This window comes from Ostrea edulis, chromosome 2 (genome assembly GCF_947568905.1).
Source record: "Ostrea edulis chromosome 2, xbOstEdul1.1, whole genome shotgun sequence".
Classification (NCBI taxonomy): domain Eukaryota; kingdom Metazoa; phylum Mollusca; class Bivalvia; order Ostreida; family Ostreidae; genus Ostrea; species Ostrea edulis.
In genome coordinates this window covers 57,758,655-57,781,912 of record NC_079165.1, presented here as the reverse complement: position 1 = coordinate 57,781,912, position 23,258 = coordinate 57,758,655, and the positions used below count along the sequence as shown (strand labels likewise).

Here is a 23,258-nt window from a genome sequence, read left to right as displayed (position 1 = left end):
ACCCTTTGCACTGAACAAAGCTATCTAGATCCTAGGCAATGAAGGACAGCAACTAAATTGAGAAGGCTGACATGTGAATGGGTGCCAGGACGCTATAAAATTACTTTAGTTAAATAGATACATACACAACATAACAACAAATTACCAAGGAAATCCACTTTTATGGTACATTAAGCATAAGGATAAGGGATATTACGGGGTAAATCTATTTGGTCTCCACCATCAGTCAGGTTACACTGTTACAGTTTTTTGTAATTGATACATGTTTTTTTTAACAAAACCCCTGCACAAGAAAGCTTGTAACTCAGGGAAGTTTGGGTATAGTGAAAAAGGGAAGAGGTCATAAAGCTTTGTGTGTGGAGGGATAAATAGTCCCTTAGAACAAAAGCTGATAAAATCACATTTATTAAGGATTTTACCAATTTTTTAAAAAGACGAGCTTTTATGACTTGGAATACTACCACTGCTTTTTAAGTCTGTGAACTTCAAGTATGAATGTAGAGCAGCATACATTCTTTAACTAGCTTTGTATTTATGGTGCAAATACTGTCCAGATTTCATGATCTTTGCAAAAATGAAGAGGCAATCCAGTCTGAACTATGTGGATTACATGAAAATCATCAGGTGATGTTTCTTTTATTTGTGAAGCTTGCTATTTTTGTATCACGTTTATTTAACGAGTTTGCATGATTACTGATAATTATCATAGTGCGTAGATCTTAAATACTGCATTGCAAGAGCTCATGCAAGTAGCTCTGTTACAGGCTTAGAATCAGTGATTGTCATATCAAATACTGGTACTTATTTAGGAAGAATTTGGGAGATCCTCATATGTAAACTTGCAGCAATCAAATTATGAATTTGAAAATTTCATTTCTGAAATGTACAAGCATTTGAATCGATAACTGACAGTTTAATATTTTTAATTTTGTAAGGCAGTACATACAGATACCAAGTTTAATTGTCTTAGAGTAAACATGCTGTTTATATTTAAGTTAGAATGGAGACCCATGAACAAACAAGAAATGTCAGTCCCCAGTATGGGTCTGTCATTAGACGTTTGTCAACCTTTGTGTTCCCACATGGTGTCCTACAACAGTGAACAGCCATGCAATACTTTTATGATTGAACAAAAAGATATTCAATGTGCCTCTAATAAGATCTGCACCTATTGTTCGTGCTGCTCATCGACTATAAACTATTAATTCACATCTTCCATTGAAGTAATCCAGTGTCTCTATGAGTGCCTTGATGTTAGTAAATGTCCACTTGCTTGTATTATTCACTATTAAGTATCAAAATCGTTTGTAGGGAGTTAGATTCGGATCCGTCCCCTTTAAAGTGATTAAGTTCAAAGTGTTCTTGAAAATATCTCGCTGACTCGCCTTCATTGATAATTTGTTTTTCATTTCTCCAAACAGGGGAACCTCCAAACTTGAGTCTAGTGTGAAGATTCTTAGATCTTCCTCATTTCTTCACCGAGCACGAGAACTACAGGAACAGGAACGGAACAAGTCTGGGAATCAAGATGACAACATTACAGCAGAGGATCCGAGATCTGCAGAGAGAATGATGCCAAGGCCACGCAGGGTTGAGAGCTTTCAGTATGTAAAAGTCTAGTTTTTATTAGATAAATATTCTCATTGGCATTGCAATGAATATTTCGGTTTGATATCTGTTTGATATCATCAATACTACAGTGGAGTGTGAAGAATAAACATTTTCCAGAAGAATGACAGAAAAAATAGGGGTTTTGTTATAAGTAAATAAACTGTGATTCTAGCAGTCAACAAAATGTCATTTAATTCAATGGTTATGGCTTATGGACATTAGGATATAGAGTAATATGTAAAATTTTGTTATTAAAAATAATTATTGGTATTCAAATACTGGTACAAATTATACATTTATGTGGCGTGCAAAGATTAATTTCTGTCAACTAGTGTTATTTACATAGTACAATACGTCATAGCCACGTGCTAGGTTAAGATTTTTCTTGCAGATTTGAAAACACTTTAAAGTGTAAATTAGTTTAAATTGAAGTCCTTCGTGCATAGCTTTTTTTTCTCTAGTGGATTGACAACTTTTAAACTGAAGTCCGTTAAAAGGTCATATTGCTACCAATATTTGGTAATTGCTCTATGTATCAGTAATTTGTATAAAGTAGATGGCATTAGTGCCCATTTTGGCGCCTGAGGCCTCATAAATCATGGACATACCCGTGCCATGTAAACCCAGGGATCTTGTCTGTTTAGTTCTTGCCATAGAGCCTTATTTGGTTATTGATAGCCTTTTAACCTTGAAATCTAATTTATCCATAAATGTGTGTTATTATATTAGTCAAATATTTTCATGGATGAAAAAATGACAAAAAGATTTAATCAAGTTCCTGTCATGTGCAGTCAGGCATGAAATACTGACTTTAAGGAATTTCTAAATAATGAAACAGATTTAGAACATGGCCGAGATTTCTCTTTTGTTATTGTCAGTATAATGAAAATAATTTCTTAACATAACTGTCTCAAAGTACTTGAAATACAAAACATTAAGCTATTCTATGTGGATAAAGAACCAGTTTTTAAAATTTGAGTACTTCAGGCATTTACTGCCTAAACATGTAAAACCTTTAATAGCCTTCAACAATACCAACCAAAGTTTTGCTATGTCACCATAACCTAAATCAAAACTTTGGTAATTTGGTAGTAAGACAATGTGCATGAAACATTTGAGCCCAAAAATACCTGTACCTAAAACATTTGTGGTCTACAGATGATAATGCTACTCTGAATCAGAACTATCTGTTTGGCCTTGTGGGATTACAGTGGTAACTGGAGTGTTTTTGATCTTGGGACAGATGACATGATCAAGTAGATATCTTCACCATTGCATGGCTGACCCCATTATTACAGACTACCACTGTATCACTACCCCGTCTGTGTTCTTTTAGGACTAGCTTAGACACTTATACCAGCTCTTAAACAGTCAAAGCCTAATTAAGTCAGTTAATTACCATCAGGTGCTCCTAATGTTAGAAATAAAATAAAAAAAACTAAACAATAAAAAACAAATTTGGAACTTAAAAATACAAAAAAGAAGAATAAAAATGTGGTTGTATTGTGTGAAGTAGGTTGTAGGTTTACATGGTTGCAATTCAAGGAGAGGGACATAATCTGTGGGATCAATATACTATGGTAATTTGTAGGAGACCCTTTATAATCACGTGAAAAATCATTTGCTACATATATAGTACTGGCCTCAAATGAAAATCGTGCAATACAAACTCATACCATTTTATGCCCAGTAACTTGCATCTAGATGTTTACCACAATCTTGGATAGCAGACAAGGAATTGTTTTATGGGTAGGTGAGGAGTTAGTGTTGTATTGATGTGTGAGCTAGATGTCTGTATAGCAAAATCACAACATAACGTAACCCATGCCACACCTACACATGTATACAGTACATAAATAATGCTCCAGAGACAACCTGATACCCCAGCACTGGAAGACACGGGTGTCACCAGGTCTTCAGTCCTCTTGGGTCCTCACAATTGCAGGTGACACAGTGCAGTCTCAGTGTTTGGAATCCTGCTCATGAGGGGTTTTACCTATAAACAACACAAGTTCGGGTGTTGTTTAGCACCAGGGCATTGAAGACCAATGTCTGGAACAGTGACCATTTTCTCACTCATTGCCTGCCTGGTATTCCTCTGCTGTCAGACATGCAGTGTCAACCATGATTTTTTTATCATGTGACTCTATACTAGTGATATCCACTAGTATGGAAGCTAATTAAATGTGGACTCCGTACTGTCTTTGATGAGCATGGGAATAGCATCCTCTAACCAAACTAATGACTCTCTGGCAGGAGATTCGTGCTCGATTTTAGAGGAGGACAAAGATTCTGGTATACAAGAACTATCAGAAGATATAAACTCCTATTTCAATGAGTAAGTCTACATCATTGTATTTTTATCCAAATCTATTATGCTGATCATATCAAAAAGAGGTGAATGACCGATTTTTAAAATTTTATTATCAATAGTTCATGCTGATAACATGACTTTGAACAAGTGTCAGAATGGCTACTTTGATTTCAAATTTGATGACTTTCAGTAGCATGCAATAGGAATACAGTTACTCTGCCACATGTGCATCAAAATATGATGAGCTTGGAGTGTCCTTGACCTTCGTATAATTGTTTGATGCTTGAATGTAAAGTCGTTATGATTTGACATTCTTTAATGTACAGATAAATTTTGAATAAAGATAGCAATTCAATTAATATCTCATAAACTTTGATTTGCATTTCATATTGATAATAATCAATTTATGATCAAGTTTATGAAACATGATTAAGTCTTTTCAAAAACGTCATTGAACCAATAGTTTTGGTCATAAGTTGAAAGAGTTCTTTAATTATTGGTACATATTTACCTTCTGATAATTTGAATTGGCAATTAAATTAATGTTTTGTATCGGAATACTTGGCAAATCATGTATAAGGCAAGGTCTATAATTTATCATGTGATGCACTTATCCCTATCATTGGAGGTATTTGTGAGAGACAGTAGGGGGTACAACCAAACAGTAAATGTTTGAATATAAGAATTTATAATGATCAAGGCATCTTACAGAGACTGTATACATGGAACATTTATATAAATACAAGTATATCATGTATGAGTGGATACAGTGAGCCATATAACTAGCTCAGGTCTGAGGGTGTAACCTTACAGAACTGGATGGTTGTGACAGAGGTTCTGGGTTCAATTCTCAGCAGAGGCAAACTGCTGTCTCTGTTGCATTTGTTTCATTGTATTGCAGTGAATCTGATCTGGCATGTAGTTTTTGGTATTGGTTTGTTTAAATAAGTCACTGACAACTTTCAAGCAAGCTGCAGTATAAAGCTTGATAACTGGAAACACAGGTACAGTGAATACTTTCCTTTAACAAAATAAATTTCAGTAAGTGTAATGAATTATGCAGGTGTTAATAAAATAACATGACTATCATTGAAGAGATAATCCATGCTAAGAAACTATGCTTTACTTTATATTAGTAATAGTAAGATTAAATAAATGATTGATGAATAGATATATGTGGTAGTGTTAGACACATGGCCTAATCCTACTAACTCTGGCTACAGGGTTAACTCTTTAGCTTGATCAGTAGAGCACTGGACTGTTGTGACAGAGGTCCTAAGTTTGATTCTCAGCATAGACATAAACTTGTCTCTGCTACAGATCGATACTTAAAAATGTCATTCTCTTCTTACTTACCTATAATGATACCAGGAGCTTGATTTCACCCTCACACAGGGAGGCAATCATTTGATAAAATTGTACCTGTAAATATCTGCAAAGACTTGGATATTTGAATTTTTAAGCACATTGAATGTTAACATTATCATGATTTATTTAATAAAGCAAATTGTTCTTTCACATTACACATCAACAAAATAAGATGCAATATGATTACTTATATGAAGACATAGATTCAGTTATCCTGACACTTCATTTATCCGTATGATTTTGCTAATTAGGAACCAAATTAAGTATCTGGGTTATTAGGCTCCACTGTAAGTGTTACTTCAGGTAATCAGACAGAGAAGTTACTGTGGCTTACTACACCCTGAGAAAGTTTCTCAAATCAGTACGAATTGATTTAATAATAAAAGATATGATGATATACAATAAGTATATAGATCTATGCCAAAAAGGCAAAAAATATACAAATTGGGATAAAACATGATTTTCAACAAAAAAATATTTCAACACATATTATGAACAAAAGACTATGGCGGATTTGAACTCGAGATCTGCGGTTCACCAGCCCAATGCTTTAACCACTGAGCTACGATGATAAACAAACAAATCAATCGATAAAAATAATTTCACAAAACATGTAAATCGCCATCTTGTGATGTAGTGTCATAAAGAGTATAAACTTTAGTATAGTGAGCTACCTTAATTTAGGACTGTGATATATATAAAATGATACTAGACACTTTTTCAATTTAATTAATTTAAAATCTGCAATAATCACTAGGAATACAGGATTTATTTTTATATTTTATATTTAAGCAAATATTGAGGATCAGATTGTGACTTTTTAAACTTCTGTTTTAAAGTCAGAACCCCCCATACCTTGCAGATTTCATATACTGATCACCATTTTGTCACTGTCTGTTTTAAGACCAAAGAAAATTGATTCATAGTATAGCACGATTCGTACATTCCATCAAATGCTGCTAAGCTTATAATAGTGGACTACATTGAATGATGGATTGTGGTCAAAATTATTCTCATTAGCACCTTACCAAGGTGCTGTCTAGAAAGTGAGAGTTTACAAGGCTTAATGTGGGGAAATTCGGTGTATAAATGTATAATTTGCTTTTACTCATGCTCCCACTGGATCCTATGTACCTGCTTATCAGAGACTTAACAAACACCTGGTTATCTTGGGAGTAGATTTATCATGGGACAAATTTCACTTTCCCAAAAACTTGCTTTTAAATTATTTTCCTAGTTTCTACCCCTGACTTCTACCCACAGGTGAAAATTTGCAATGAAATCACACCTGTCTGTATGGAATCAAATCAACAGTGTGCCTTGTCATCAAATTCAGTCAAGTCCCGCCTCCTTTAGCAGGCATTTTATTTCCTAATAACTTGGCGTATAAACAGGTAGCTAATGTACATCAGTGATGAGTTGTTTGTCATAGATTAAAGGTACATTCACTGGATACACAGAAAGTCGGAAATAACATATCTTTGTTCCCAAGTTTATGAAGACAAAGAAATCTTAAGATTTTCTTTGGAGTTGTATGTGAAATCATGTGGGATAATATCAGATCGAAGTGTCTGTATTCAGTGTGAAGGATAAATTGTGCTTTATACAGGTAAGAATACCTTTAAGTTACAATAACGGTTATTATTATCATTATTTCACACACTTTGAGAACAGAAATAACCAGCAAGTGGATTCATATTTTGTTGAAGATTAATTTAGAACTTTCAATGTTCAAGGCTAGATATGCACACACACCTATAATTTTTACACCTGTGAGATTGTGTCCCCAAGGGCAAGTGCAAATCAACTGATGTGGGATGGAAAGGAGGTGTGTTAATGTGTAATTGATATGCACCAGTTGCCTTTATTGTATGTTGTGATGTCTACTGATGTGAATCAAACTGACAAAAATATATTACAATCTATACATACATGTCATATTCAAGTTTTGCATGGTGAAAATTGGGTAACGTAATATGTTTCAACATTATGGAAGTACTCAATAATTATCATAAAGAAGCTACTACAGATGCATTGCTGATTTACTGATAGATATGGAGAGATTTTCTCTCCCCTCCCCCAATTTTTTTTTGGCTCTGTGACACAGAGGTCAAATACTTAAATTACATCTTTCTTAAAAGATTCATGTCAGGATTATAAAAGAATCTTTTCTCACATTATCACTAGTGTAAGACCAACTTTACCCATATCAGACAGCCATGTGAGATTTTTCTGTCTTACACTGCTATGACAACATGTATTAATTGTCTATGATTTATGTTACACGTAGACCTGAACTATTTTGTATTGAATTCATTGAATTTCGAATTGATATAACTATCCGAGGGACAGTCTTGAGTTTTTTCATTTACACATAAGTGTAAACCATTTTTGGGTATGCTCTTTCTGAGTGCCCAATTAGTTTTAAATTTGTATTTAAGGGATAAGAAAATTCTACCAGGGGACACAATTTGCAGTGTAGGACTCAGTATAGCCTCGTCCTAGACTGCGAATCTTGTCCCCTTAGTGGAATTTCCCACACTCATACTATAATTATGAAACATTCTATTATAATCTCACATTATGAGGACATTTCTAATCAATTTCCGGTACAGAAGTAAGTTTTCATTTGTGCTTTGTCATCACTGCATGCATGCATTTTTTTAGCTGTTTAGTGATGAAGGTTAGCTGTTGATAATGGGGTGCTCCAACTCTAATGGTCCAAATAACAATGTCAGTAATGCTTATAATGACCCTGTTTGTAGAGAAGTCAAATAAAAAGTATCTGTGGACAGGGTCGGGTTTCCGGACTTCTAGCCCCTTCTCACAGTTGTGGCCTTCATTGCCATGTTGATCCAGGGTCTTGTAGAGAACTAGTTCTTAATCTGGTAAAGTTTGGAATTTTATTTTTCATTTTGGACAGAAGAACTTATTGAACTAGGTGGTTTGATCGTACTTTCTCTCTGTGTGTTTGTTGATTTGCTAAGAGGACAAACATTCTTGTCATTTTATATGTATTTTGTCAGAGACATGATGTTTCTGCTGAGTGACACTGGCACGCAGGAAATCCTTAATGTGTTGTTCTTAGTTTTACCATGAAGAAAATCATTTGCCTATTAATAATCATGCATGTGTTTAATCGATGACTTTACATCATTGGAAAGATATTTATATGGAACGGAATTTATTTTAACATGTCAAACAGACAATAAATGAACTGGTTAAGGAATCTAAACAGTTTTATTGGCCACAATCTTAAGATAACATTTTACCTGAGTTTAGGACATTAGTCATTACCGCCATATTTCATTTTGATAATTAATTAAGACTTGGTGTTTTAACTTGGTATATCTATCTTCTATTATCATACCTAAAAAGTTATGTTTGGGTCATGGAGAATACGATAATAAGATTGTCCCTACTAAAATGTCATGGCTAATCTTGGTTTTGATATTTAATTGTTTCTCCTGATCAATACAAATCTGAAATACTCTCTGTAACAACAAATGCTAGGTTCACATAGTACAGTTTTCATATTTGTAGGTCTATAAGGGATAAGATTGATATTTTGAGTTTATGCCAAGCAAATTAGCTTAAATTTTATGCTAGTATGTTTAGCATGATGAAGATAATTGCTTGATTAATTGATCTTTGTTCATTTGATAATGATTATATTAATTTATGGTGAATTGTTCATTGCTTTTCTCCGATGTACATAGGATTATTTATATTTGTTACTTAGGAAATTAATGTTAGAGATACTGAAAATTATTAGCTAGAACTTTGCATCTCAATTATAATTCAAAATATAAACTTCAACCTTTTTTTTCAGTCTGATCAATATTATACATCTTTAATATTTAAATTAACTATCAAAAAAATAAGTTCACACAGGAAATGTTGGCTTGCTGTGTCCCAATGTGGTCTAGCTGATATATCAGGTTAAATTTGCATGTCTGGGTACTGAGAGTTATTGTCCTCCCCTAGTCACCCATGGTATATACCTATTGTCTATGCTTAAACCACAGGTGTCAAATGAACCTACAGTGCACAGAACAACATGACCTTGGCCATCAAAATGTAAACATATGGAAATCCCTCTTAAGTTTTCATCAACAATTGAGAATATTGTACTGTTTAATACTGTACATAATTCAATTTTCATTTTTAATTGGCTACTCCAGGGTATCAACATTTAGATTTTGTTTATTGAAATTTTTTTATTAGTGTTATTTTGATTATACGTTATTTATATTAATTGATTTATATATAAAATATTTTAAGTATTTTATGTTGTGGTTTAGATTGATTTCCGAGTCTGACTTTGATTAAGAAATTGAAAAGAGACTGATTAAAGTAGATCATGAATATGTGTCGTTTTTGTAGAGAGAAAATTTAATTTACAGCTTTATTACTAACCTGATTACTGTGATTGCGTGCATGCACTATTGATGCTACTGTGTGATAAAAACACCCGGGGGTCAATTTGCCGTGATATATGTTCGGATATCAACAGTCCGACCGTCTACATTACTGCAATTCTTATCATGTCAATACTTCCTCCCTGCGTACCTGAGCTGTGAAAGACTTTGCAAAATAAAAAACACTGCAAAACAACTTGAACAACAGTTTTTTCGTCATTGTATGAATGTGACGCTCTTTTCTGGATTATTACAATGTATCTTGATGGTAAGATTATTTTCATTTGGATTTGATTTTAAATTTTTAACATTTACAGGTGTGCATTTCTCAGGTGAGAAACCAAGACAGCACACACCTACCCACTCGTACCATAAAGCTTCTCAAATCAATTAATCGTGAAATACAAGCAGAAACCTCAGTCTGCAGTAGGAGAAACACATCTTACATGATCCAAATATAATTAGACTAGATCCAACGGTGCCGATCTTTAAACGCGAACGGAGTGCGAGTGAATGTAACATTCTAAAATGATTAGATAATTGAAAATTACATGAGTGATATTTGTTGAGTTTGAATGCTACCTTTTAAATTAAATATATTTAGAAATTGTGCATTCTTTAGATACTGAAATAGTCATCGATAGGTGTGTTTAAACCCAGATGCATACAAATCGATGTTCATCTTGCATATTGTCGATAAAGAAGGATTTATTTCAATTGCTGTTGGGTTTTTTTTGTTGGTTTTTTTTTTTTTTTTTTTTGGTTAAAAGACATTTCTAGTTAAATCAGGGCCCAGTCCTACATCCACTACATGTCAATTAAGAAATATGTACTACACACATATCTGTTGAAAATTGTCATTACCTCAAGAGGTGAGAAGAAAGAAGGTACATTGATACAGGTATTTGTTTTTGAGATTTCCCCCCAAATCTTAAACATTGGTCTCCTACTGGCAATGTGGTTTAGAAGAGAAACTGTCAACACATTTTAATCAAAGTTGGTGGATTCATTGTTTGCTTTAGAGAGATCCTATCAGGATGTGTTTGTGCTAGTCCTTAGTTCTAGCCATTTACCACTTCACTATTTTGGATAAAATAGTGTGACTTAGAATAAGTATAGTGTATAAGGGTTGCGGTCTCTTGTGGAGAGATGTCAACAAGAAGCAAAAAGGGTCCTCATAACCAATTTAATACTTTTCTAAATGACAGATATTTAAAGTGTAGGTTGTATATTGCTGTGCTTATTTCTAGTTATTTCACTGACCACATTTAGAAGTGGTATTGGTGTAGGCCAGACACAAGGTAATTAAAGGCTTGTAGATTTCTTTTACTTTTCAAAATTTCGTATTTAGATTTTCTCTATCTGTAACATTAATGATATATATTGAATATTAAATGTAAAGCAATGATACAGAGAAGTTGAGCTACATATATGTTAATCAAACCAAAGTTAGACTTTTAAAAAACCTTTGTTTAGTTTATATAATTTTTAGGTTACGTAATTTACAAGGTAATGTGCAGATTGTGTGAGATCTTGTTTATGAATATACATGTACAATTGTTTATACATGTTTCTTGTAAAAAGGGTCCAACTCTGATGATTTTTTTCCAGGAGTTTAAGACATTTTTTTTTTCATTTGGTATGTTGGTACTGATTTACTGTACAGACTTTGTTAATATATAGATATGAAAATGGCAATGCACTGTAGTGTTTGCAATGTGCCATTTAAATTATTTATCAAATTCGTCATTTCAAAACATAGATAATTACTGCTATTCTTGATTGTGAATAGGAAATATGATGTAATTTCAGTGATATTGAGTGGGGACCAGACAACATTATATGCACACTATTAAATATTTAAACGTCTTTGTGGTCTAAAAACGGCCCACATTCCTCACGTCAAATTAAAAGATGTGATTGATCTCCATAGCTGGTTGGTATACAGGTTTTTTCTCCTCTCGTTTAAATGGATAGGAATATAAAACAGATGATGAAATATTAATATTTTTCTTCGGTTTGTTGGCTGATGTTTTTCCAGAGGACTGGTTGTATGTATGGATTAATTTGATTCTTTGATGGTAATTATACTGTATACATGTAATACAATGCTTCCTCATTGAGGTCGTCTTTGTTTGATTTGTATGTTATGCTTTGATGTTTTCATGTTATAAGGATTTTCGCTATAGTCTTACAATGCTTGCTTAAAGAAATTTCACACATCTTTCCAAGTTTTCTGTAAGGCTTATCAAATCTTATTTATTTGTTAACTTCATGATGTAAATTTTGCAAAATTGAAAGCTTTCCCTATACCCAGAAGAAGGTGTTGAAAAAGTGTTTTTCGTGATCATAATTGGATTATGTGTGTGGTCTATACAGCTTTTTTTGGCTAGATTACAGGGTGAAATTGATTAAATACAGCTTAGATCACTTACCTACATGTACAGCTGTACTATAGATAATCATGTTTCATTCTGTGCACGATGTGTTGGAATTTTTATTTGTGCTAACTCAAAACAATGAACACTATGCAGTCTCAGATACCATCTCAATTCAGGTGAGACTGATTACAATTGAAAGTGTATCATGTGCTTGACATCATTTCTCATCCTGAAGAATAATGTCCATACTTGTGAATGCCTGCCTGCCAGGGACTGCATTTCTGAACTATTTCATGAAGACCCTGCAGGGAGCATATTTGTTGTTACTGGTATGGTGTTTCCCCCAACAGAGCAATTCATATTACCAGTATGTGTCTTGAGAAGGACTAATGAAGCATGGGAATGGTTATAGATTAAAAGAGAAGACGTTTCACTCTTGATTTGTCTCTTGTCACTGTGTCTAGGCTAGGTTGGGTCTTTATGCTGGAAAGTAATGTGACCTAGTTCACTGGGTGATCAGACACATACCAATTCAACACAACTGCTATATATGATATTAAGTTCCACCCCAAGAGAAAATGTAACAAGATAACTTGTTAAGCATATCAATGACTGTCTGGGGTCTGATGCATTTCCCTTATTTTTATAGAGATGAGAAAGAAATATTTTTTTCTCCCATAGAAAATTGTATAAAATACACATGACGTATACAATCATTTTATGCAATTTTAAAAGTTAAACCATTGTAGTTCTGTTGAATGTAGATTTTGCCAAAATATGTAAGCACTAAACAGTATGTTAGCATGTGGTTTGTTGGTCATTAAACCATACAGTACAAATGCCCATCACCTTCAATCCCAACAAATACACTAATGTCCTTGGAGTCATTGTCCAGGGTTAATTAATGATAGTAATGACTTGTTTCTGGTTTTGTTTTTTTTTACAGTTATTTAATTAAGGTCTGATAGTGCACAGTCCAGTGTATTCTATCAATAAATGGAGCCCTTTGACAGGTGAACACACAGTGAGCTCCCTTATATCTTAGTGGGACACTTTAGAATGGCAGTCCATCACATGGGATGTAGACCAAAACCACTGACCAGTGGGAATTTTATGATTGACATATAGCTGGTAATTGGCAATTTGTATAGGTGCTCTGAATGGGAACAATAAAAGTTTCTCCATAAAAACACTACTTGTTCACAAGCAGAGTCAGGCTTATACAGGTATACCGTTCAAGTGGAAAAGGTCATCGCTTTGTAGAGAAAGGTCACCTCCCCTCTAAACACGTTAGGTCCCATTGGTCTGTATTTGGGTGTCAGCATTATTTGTTTTCATGATTACAGCTAATATCCTCCCATGTATTCACGGTGCAGACAGTCTGCTGGACACTGTTTACCTTAAGATGCCACTGCAGTACAGATTCTTTTAATGTTTGTGTGAAACAGTCTTTTTACTGTACTGCCAGAATGAGGGATTAGAATTTCCTCAGGGACTGTGTTCTCTCACTGGAAAGATTAAAACATAGGAAATTTTTAAATCCTTTTTCCCCTTGCGTAGATCTAGGTAAGAGGATTTGCCTAGTACTTAATGTAGGTGTAGCTGTTGGCAGAACACATCCAGCCAAAAAGTCAGTTGCTATTGTTTAGGACTATTTTCACAGTTGGTAAAAGTCAAGTTTTCACCCACTACTTGAACTGGAATTACTGGTGTTATTGTTTAGGTGCCTCAATGAGTTTGTATTTCCAAGATTATGTATTGTACATGGTCATTTCTTACTAGACGCACTCGTACGAAGTGACCCATGTAGGATTGTCCATCTCTGGAAAGTACCAATTCAATTACTACCGTACAATTGAAAGCACATTACTTTGTGTTTGACCACTGCCATTGATTTCATATTTGGAACAATAAGGATAGACATTTCACATTTGTGTTAAATGTAAGTAAAATTTAAATTAAGAAATTTCTTTCAGGTTTTGAAAGTATACAAGATGATCTACTTGAGCCTCTTCAAACCGACATATGGCATATTGAATGGAGCACATTAGCACTCCATGATAAAATGGACCACATTACTGCTCCATGATAAATGGACCACATTACCGCTCCATGATAAAATGGACCACATTACCGCTCCATGATAAAATGGACCACATTAGCGCACCATAATAAAATGGACCACATTAGCGCTCCATGATAAATATGCTGGTTTGAAGAGACTCGAGTTATATCATCTCATATACTTTCCAAACCTGAAATTTACATTTTTCTTTTGTATTTACCCTGTTAAATATGTACAATGTTAACTCGTTATATTGTCTGTACTTTGTTTTGATATTAATATAATTACATTTGATGTGACGTCACTATCAATAATATGTTGAAAGTTTTGATTGTGACATCACAGTTTTTTAAAATTTTAATTCCCTGCACAAAAATGAAAGTACATGAGAAAGTAACAGTCAATAAAAAACAGAGTAAATATGAATATATAACATTATTCAAAGGTTAGCAAATTAGATATTTTTAATGGAATTATGGTTCCTGCATAGGGTAATCTGTTATGTGACGATATCCTGCTCTGTCAAACACAGTCATCAAGCTGATACTACCCGATTCTAGATTACTGATCTAATAATAGAGCTGGAAGAGGTGGAATATTCCCTGACTTTATCTGCTGTTTGTATATATTATCAAAGTGATATAACATTAGTGACAGGCAGACCAACAGGCCTGGACTGCTGTGTGATACCAAGTCTCCATATCAGCTTCATGCGATTGTGTACTGTTAGATTTAACGTAACGCAAATGGTGTTATGAAATCTTAATTCAGTATTTACTCGGTATATCCCAAAGATTGTGTAATTCTCTAAATATTTGTGCCACTGTGCTGGTGATTCTATGACAGATTTGAATGTACATTTTAGTGATTTAATACTACAAGAATGTAAAAGTATTCCTGTGACCTTGGTCAAATTTAAAAACCAAAATTTGGATACACACTGTTCTAAAACTGGAACTTCATGTCTATGTCTTGAATCTTTATCAGAGTCTGGGGTTGAAGACTGTTAATTAATTTGTACTTCAAAACTGCGTAGTAGTGTAATTTCTGTTTAAGGAATAAATGTCTAAGTTGGTGTGTATTATGGAGGTAAAAATGCAATGGTTCGAATGGAAGATGAGGGAATTTGAATAATCGACAAGAATTACATTGTTTTTATATCCCCCATAATATAGGCAAAGTAGGCAGTTTTTCCTACATTTATATTACTGAGCCAAATTGTTTTTATGAGAATAGACTTAATTTCTTTCAAGTTGAAAGGTCACATTGCATATAGGTCCTATCAAAAAATATCATGCAATGAAACATCAAAGGTGTATTTATACTACAACAAAGCATTGATTAATATAAATATTATGATTAATGAATCAAACATTATTCTTTTGCATCATCTTTTTAAAAACCTTTTTTATTAGAGATTTATGGGAATGTTTACTGCATGTAAGAATGTTTGAGTTTTTCCTTCCTCTTTGTAAAGTGTGGAAATGTTATGTAAGAAATAAAGAGGTTGTCAAACACATACTATAAAGAATGTAATGCTCAAAGGGGCTCTCCTTGCTGTGTCTTTTTGTTAATGATGGTCTATCAGTGTCACATTGGCCCAGTGGTCAACCATTTATTAAGTCTTCCCTGGAAATGCACTATATTATATCACTGGTACACATATCCTCAGGATATTAGTAAACATTGTTTTTGGAGGCAAAAGCTTCACATCAAAACAAATTTCTATGCTTTCAGATATCTGATGCATATCTTTTCCTTGTCAAATCAAACTGAAATATTTGTACAGATTTTTGTCACTGATTTAGGAAGATGATAAGTTTGTTGTTATGGTGTGAGTTGTGGGGAATTGTATGAGGATTACCAGTATTCTGAACCATTACACTTTAGTAACTTTAAACCTGTAAGTATGGAAAGGTCACTGAATTTAAATTTCAAGAAATTCATTACAGTCTTAAAACAGATGAATATTTAAGAGAATTAGGAGTTCATGAATTAAAAGTTGGTAGTACAGTGGAACCCCGTTATTACGTTCCCCCTTTAATACGTTAGTCCGCATATTACGTTGGAATTTCAAAGCACAAAACCATTTCTTAACAAACCTATATAAAATAGACCTCGTTATTACGTTGTCCTAAGATGCCGGGACTCGGTATTACGTTGTAAAAATTCCGACGAAAACGTAATAAACCCCTAATTATTCAATAGTGATTCTCAAAATAATAAGCCATTCACACCTTGACTGCCTGAGGCCACGTAAATTTCCTGGTCTGTTTGGGGATTAGAGACGCTTGACTGATCACGCTTCGATAGATCTAGCGACATCAATACAGGTGAATACCCCGTATCGAAGCCAGTGATAAACAATTAAATAATGTTTATTTAGAAATTGTACTCTATGAAAGTTACTTCATTTTTCATATTTTGATAATCAAAGAAATAATTTCTCAACTACCTGCGTGTTCAGCATTGTGTGATTACCTTCGCTATTAAAACTCTATTTACGGACAGCTTTGGTACCAAACATGAAAGACAAGATTTATCGTAGCAATGTTAAAACCGCTTGGGTAACTTCTTGGACATAGGTGACTAAAGGAAGTGTTCAATTAAAAAATTGTCCGTAGTTTGGACATGCAGCTTAGGTGTTCGTAAATCTCGTCCATACATACACCGACCAAACTGTCTTGTGTTATCGGCCGATTCGTGCACGGCATTTACCTCTGTGAATATTCTAAAATCCCCTGATGCGCACGTGATTTTAGTGTCATCATTTAGCGTTGTAAATGAAATCTTCGTGCATCATTATATTTTTTTAATGTGGATTGCGCTTAAATTGTTCTCCGTGTTTATCATTGGTGAGAAAAGTGTGTAAGTGTTGGGTATCGTGTGCGTTTTGTGTCTATAGTTTTGTTGTTTTTTGGATGGGATTTTTTTTTTTATTGCGTTGTGTATTGTGTAATTCGCGAACTTAATAAAAACAATGTTTTGTTATTTTTTTTAATACGAATGTTGAATACGAACCGGAACGAGTTATTGAGAGAAAGTTACATGAACGCATTGTTTTAAAGTTGAACAAAATGGCGGTCCAAACGAATGCAGAAAAGCAACGTTTATCAAAACATCCTTATGAATCCTACACCAGAAATAAAGAAAAGGGATAAGAACATGAAGAATTACGGACATTAAAGATAAGATGTAAATAAAACAAAGTATCATAGTCTTTTAAACAAAGAAACAGTAAACATATATTCACACACCCCTTCACGGAGTACCAACGGACGATATACAATTTCCAAATGATATTTTTAATGGATTTCACTGGGAACGTTTATTACGTTGCCCCCGTTATTACGTTATTTTATCGTGACAAAATGGAAAACGTAATAACGGGGTTCCACTGTAATACATGAAATCACAATGATTTATGTACAGAAGAGACATGATGTTTCAAAAGCATTTATCGATCATTATTTTAGTATATTAAGGTAAAGTTATGACCCTAGTCATTGTAAAATACTGTCATTCCTGTAAATGTGACAGCTTTGTGTATGGTGACTCATCCCATGTTATGGGAATGTTCTGGTAAGCAACCATTTTTCTTCATTATCTATGTGAACAATTTAATTTTAGCAGAAATCAATACACTGTAAGTTTGTATTGCTTCTGTCAGACAGTTTTAAGTATCTTTTATAAAACAATAATCTGTTATCATTTTTATCTTTTGAAATTAAAACTATTTGTACTGTAGCCTTAAAAAAAGATGTGCAATTCATTTTCATTTTTTTTCATAGCATTGCAGAACTTTTATAATATGTTCCATGTAGTGGAGAGGCTTTTAGGGCTAACTGTCAGAGTGTCAATGGGATTTAGTCTTAACTCTGGATTTCATTAAGGTGATTTCTGTGTGGCGTTTACCCTGAGGTTCTAACTCTGGATTTCATTAAGGTGATTTCTGTGTGGCGTTTACCCTGAGGTTCTGCCTTTGGAATTCTGTTTGTTTCTAACAGAAAAATTCAATGTTGGGAATAGATTTAAAGACTGGCTTTTAACATAAAAGTGTATTTTAACATTTCTGATGTATAATCTGGTCTCTCAATGGCATGTGGAGTTTTCAAATTCTTTGGCATTTATAAACAGATTTGCCCAAAAGATTTTATGGGTGCTTTTAAATTTCAAAAGTTCTTGAAATATTTTAAAGGTTCATAATACAAGGCTTTTGAATCACGAATTTTAATTTTCTTGAATTGAAGTGTGCATGATATTACATGTTAAAAGTTTTGCACACTTAATTTGTGCTGTGAGCTGATATACGAGATAATTAATTAGCAGTTGTCCCACAAGATCGTCAGTGTCTCCTTTTTCAGGTTGCGTAATATTTCACATGAATAAACTGGTTCTCATTCACAAGCATTCTATTTTAGGCCAGGTAAGACATTGCTTGCATGCAAGACAGGAAATGTTCCACATAGATATAGATGATGAAATAATGGCTGTGTAAAGAGATTATAGGGTGACAGGAGAAAGACACGTGATGAGAACCATTGTTATTTTTGTGATATGATATTGATTATAAAGTGACAATTTCTTTTGTTTTTCAGTGGAAGAGGCAAAGCAAGACATTTATCATCAAATGCATTGAACACCTCACCACATCAAGATTCACCGGTGAGAATTAGGAATAATTTTTCCTCCAGTTCCATTTCCTTGTCCTCGCACCCATCCTCACCGAGAGATCCTCCATCAAGTAAGAACCGACATTCCTACGGATCCACCTCTCCAGTAACACCAAGTCACATTACAACACCAGGAAGACATAGCTTACCAGCACATTCTTTTATACCAGCTTCCTTTAGGAATACAGAAATTTTACCAAACAAACAGCGACATTCATCAGGGAATAGTACCTCATCTACAGGGTCAAATCACCGGCCATCCAGTCGAGGCACGCAGAATGAAGAATCATCCGGAGGACCGATGTCTATAAAAGGATGGAGCACTGTACAGGTAAAAATGTTATGATGAATGAACACCCTCATTTCAAATAAATTAACATGAATGTTATTCAATTTTACATATTTACAGACAACAAACAAAAATCCACAGGTTCGGATATTTTTTATTTTAAAGATTAGCTACTGCAGAATTGTCATGAAAAAAAATTTGGAGTACAGTATATATTATTTGTACAGTAACTTAATTGATATGAAGAGTTGAATCATGACCAGATGGCAGGCACAATCATCAGATCAAACGAGACAAGATGCGTAGTATGGAGTTTGATCTGATGATAAAATATATACATATATATAGCCTTTTTTCGGAACACAAATTTGGTGGATTTGGGTAAAAAGATATGCCATTAATTTTGGTGGATAAAATTTTGGTGAACTCCTTTTTATTTATTGATACAATGTATATGTATACTGATGTACTTAAATTTAGTGATTTTCGTTTTGGTGAATCTATGGAAATTGCCAGAATAGGCAAAATTATATACCCACTAAAAAAACTCTGGCTATACTGTATGTCTATAGAATTATTTGTGCATGTAATATTGACTGTGACATAGTCATTAGTATGCCAACACATTGTGACATGAATTTCAGAGGATAGTGGGAGATAGATTAAAAAAACCAGTGTTGTGATCCAGAAAGTTGGGGCTCACTTTGTAAAATCAACAGCATTAAAACACAAGAAAACAATGTTCATGTGATGAAAATCGTGTTGCTAATGTTTTGTAACTATTTCAGGATCTGACACAAAAACAGCAGAATTCTCCCAATGTGGACCCACCCAATGGTAGCCATGTAGATCTGAATTCTGTTGATCCTCGCCCAGGACGGTTGTCTCCTGCTTCATCCTCTCCCAGTCTCAACATGGCCAACCCCTACCAGAGGAAGCCCCCATCACCACGGCTCGACTTGCACAAGTCCAGCACAGACATAAGCAGTTACTCACAACCACTGTCTCCCCGAAGTCCAACAAATCAGTCATTTTCATTTTCAAAAGGGTATAAGAAGATGGCATGGAGTCACAATGCCGATTATTCAGGGCATCGTGATGACAAACTTAAAGATGTGAGGCAGTCACTGCCAACCAGTAACAAACCTTTTAAATCAGACTTACACGATTATCAGAACATTAATGATGTGTCCTCACAAGCTGAGGTGGATCCCGCAGATCTAGAGCTGCAGAAACTGACACAACGAGCTCCCCGAGAACCTTATGACCCTCGACCTCCATGTTCACCCCCAGCACCCCCTGTCAGAGATGTGTCAAGTTTACAGTATGTCTGTAAACCTCAGCCACATGAGAAGTACCCCTCCTGGCCTGTTACTCAACCAAATTTAGAGACTGAACCAGGGGAGCCAATAAATTCGCCCAATTTAAAACAAGCATATCATCCTCAACTTGGGCCTGTTACCGAACGCAATAGTCCCAGTAGTGAACGAAAGACTGGGGATGATTATAAAAGAAACGCTAGTGATCCTGGGTTTAAAAAACAAACATCATTAACACGTTTTATAAAACGCCCAACTCCCAGTGATCATGAAAAGAGGACAATAAATTTAGAATCAAAAAGGAGTGCAGAAAGTCAAATGGAACAGTTCTTTAGTTCTTCTCCAGGTTATCCAAATCCAATGATGGATCAGGATGGCAATCGCATTGGAGATGAAAAATACAACATTCCGTCACCTCCAGAGAGGGAGAGTCAAGCTCCTGATGAAAAGACTCTCTCTGAAAAAATTGCTTCGATTGTTGGTCCTCACCACGATTCTTGGCATGGAGGTAGTAGTGGATATCACAATGATTTGAAAAGTCGTGATTCATCATCTTTTAGTGACAGTCCTTACCAGGACTATAAAAAACAAGAAACTTTTACCAGAAAAAGTCCAGAAAAGGCCCCTGTTGTAAGGGGCTTGGTGGATACTGGAACCAATCCTTTGGGTAGTGATGGGAGAAGTGTGAGTAGTAGTTCACTTCGATTTGAGCCACCAAGGACTTACGTTGTGAAGCAGATGGTGTGTTACAACACTGGAACACAAACAGATAATAAATCCTCCACAGACACTTCTAGTAGTGATAAGTACTTCCAGGAAAAGTCCATTCAGGCGAGGCTGTCTAGTTCTGATAGTGACAGTTACAAACAGACAGACAGTCGAAGAAGGGATGGGTACATAGGAAACCCTGGAGATAATAAGGATAGAGAAAGGAGGGAAAATTTTCCAGAAGATTATCCTTCAAATATGGCTCCAATGCTTAGAAAACTAACAAAAGAATATTACGGTGGAAAACTTGTTGGCAGTGAAAAACGTCTGTCGTCTGCTTCTAGTCAGGACAGTAGCATACGTAGTCCAGGGTCTGAAATGCCTTCATTCATACATTATCCAGGAATGAAAGAAGCAGATTCCTACAGTAGTGTTGTTATTCACCCAAATGAAAACTCCATGCCTTTTGGACGAGACTATACAGAGTCACGATCCAGTATATGTGACTCGAGGCATGATGTGTCTGGGTTGGAAAGTGAAAGGAGCTCTGTGTTACCATCAGAATCACGTTCCAAACAAATGAGACATGGATTAGATCCTTCTCTATACTCTCCAAAATATCCACTGTTACACACCGGGAGTAGATCTGATCTAAGTAGAGACCAAAACCGCTTAATTCTGGGTTATGACAAGCATTCCAAAGGTACTTTGAACACAGATGAGTTTCATCGCAGTGTTCCAAGTGGTGATACCCCTACATCTCAGTCATATAGTACATCAGAATCGCGCTCTTCCACTAGTACTCGCTTTAGTTCTTCTGAGTTATCTCCAGCTCTACCAAGTCATTCCAAACCTAGACATGAGTCAACAGATTCTGTGTTTACTGATCCTGCGTCCCCTCTAGTACCAGGAAGTTCAGATGGACCTCGACGACCAAACGATTTAAGTCGACAAATGGGAAGAAGTGCTTCTATGAAGAAAGCATATGGAGTATATGATGAACACTTTCATAAGAGACAGGAGAGTGAATTGGTGTCTTCCACACAGTCTCCCACGATGGTACATACAAGGTCTCATTCATCGTCAGAATATGTCCGTATGGATTACCAACGAATGCATGCAGAAAATAAGCACATGGCACTTATCCGAGAGGACTCTCTGGAAAATCGCACACATGATCAGCGCTGGGAGGACATGGTAAAGAAGTCCAAGCAGTCTCAGGCTGATAAATCATCAAATTACGAAAATATCCAACTAGGAAACAAAGGTAGTCCTTCTTATTCCACAAAGGGCATGTTACCAGCTTCCAATTTAAAGAGAACATCCTCTGAACAAATAAGACCAATGAAGGACAGATTTAGTGATAGGACTAGTGCTTGGAAACTGGACAATGAAAATGGTGCTCGTGATTCCAAAAGTAAATTCAAATATCCCAGCCAGTCACAGATGGATTTATCTTCTAATGTACCATCAGATTCTAGTTATGATCATCGACCAAGGTCAACTTCTGATTCCATTCCTAAAGACAGCAGCACTTCCTCTCCCACAAAACGACATGTCTCAGATTCTGACAGTGTGTCACCTGACAACCCAGACATTTCTTCCTCACAGTCTCAAAATGATTTTGATAAAGATACCAACCTCAAAGATGTACAACGAAATGCAGTGCAAAAGTACATGGACAGGGTAACAGGTAAAAAACCTGATGAATTTGAATCCAAAGAAGAAACCTCATGTAAAACATCACTAACCTCATCCGAATCTTTCCGACTTAAATATGGCAACCGGGCAGAGCGACAGGAGAGTCTTCGCAGATCAAGGTCAATAACCTCAAGAGACTCTGAGTACATGGAAATGAAGAGACCCGAAAGACAGCAGACCGAATGGAGTCGAATCCGTTCCCAGACGGCAGGAAGTCGCCCACACTCCATCGGGTCCGACTCCAGTCTTGTGGATCCATATGCTGTTACAACACTCTCCTCATTCCCAGACTCAGAGCAACACCAACGAAGTCAAAGTGACTCAATCAGCACTATGTCACAGCTGAACAAAGATGAGGTATGGTATCATCTTCTGTTTATGTCGTATCTGTATTACATGTAGTATTAT

At 35.2% G+C, this 23,258-nt stretch overlaps 1 protein-coding gene across 3 annotated transcripts in view; it reads left to right on the top strand.

Moving 5' to 3' along the window:
* Positions 1 to 23,258, top strand: part of LOC125678941 (protein Shroom3-like) — a 77,342-nt gene that overhangs the window by 36,954 nt on the left and 17,130 nt on the right. For 2 of the 3 annotated variants that reach the window (XM_048917757.2, XM_048917758.2), the window contains 3 exons: positions 1,422 to 1,604; positions 18,759 to 19,164; positions 19,911 to 23,207. In XM_048917757.2, the coding sequence (XP_048773714.2) occupies positions 1,422 to 1,604; positions 18,759 to 19,164; positions 19,911 to 23,207 (3,886 nt within the window). Of the gene's footprint in view, positions 1 to 1,421; positions 1,605 to 9,781; positions 9,983 to 18,758; positions 19,165 to 19,910; positions 23,208 to 23,258 lie in introns of those variants that run through there. The other variant, XM_056154541.1, reaches the window with a different exon arrangement.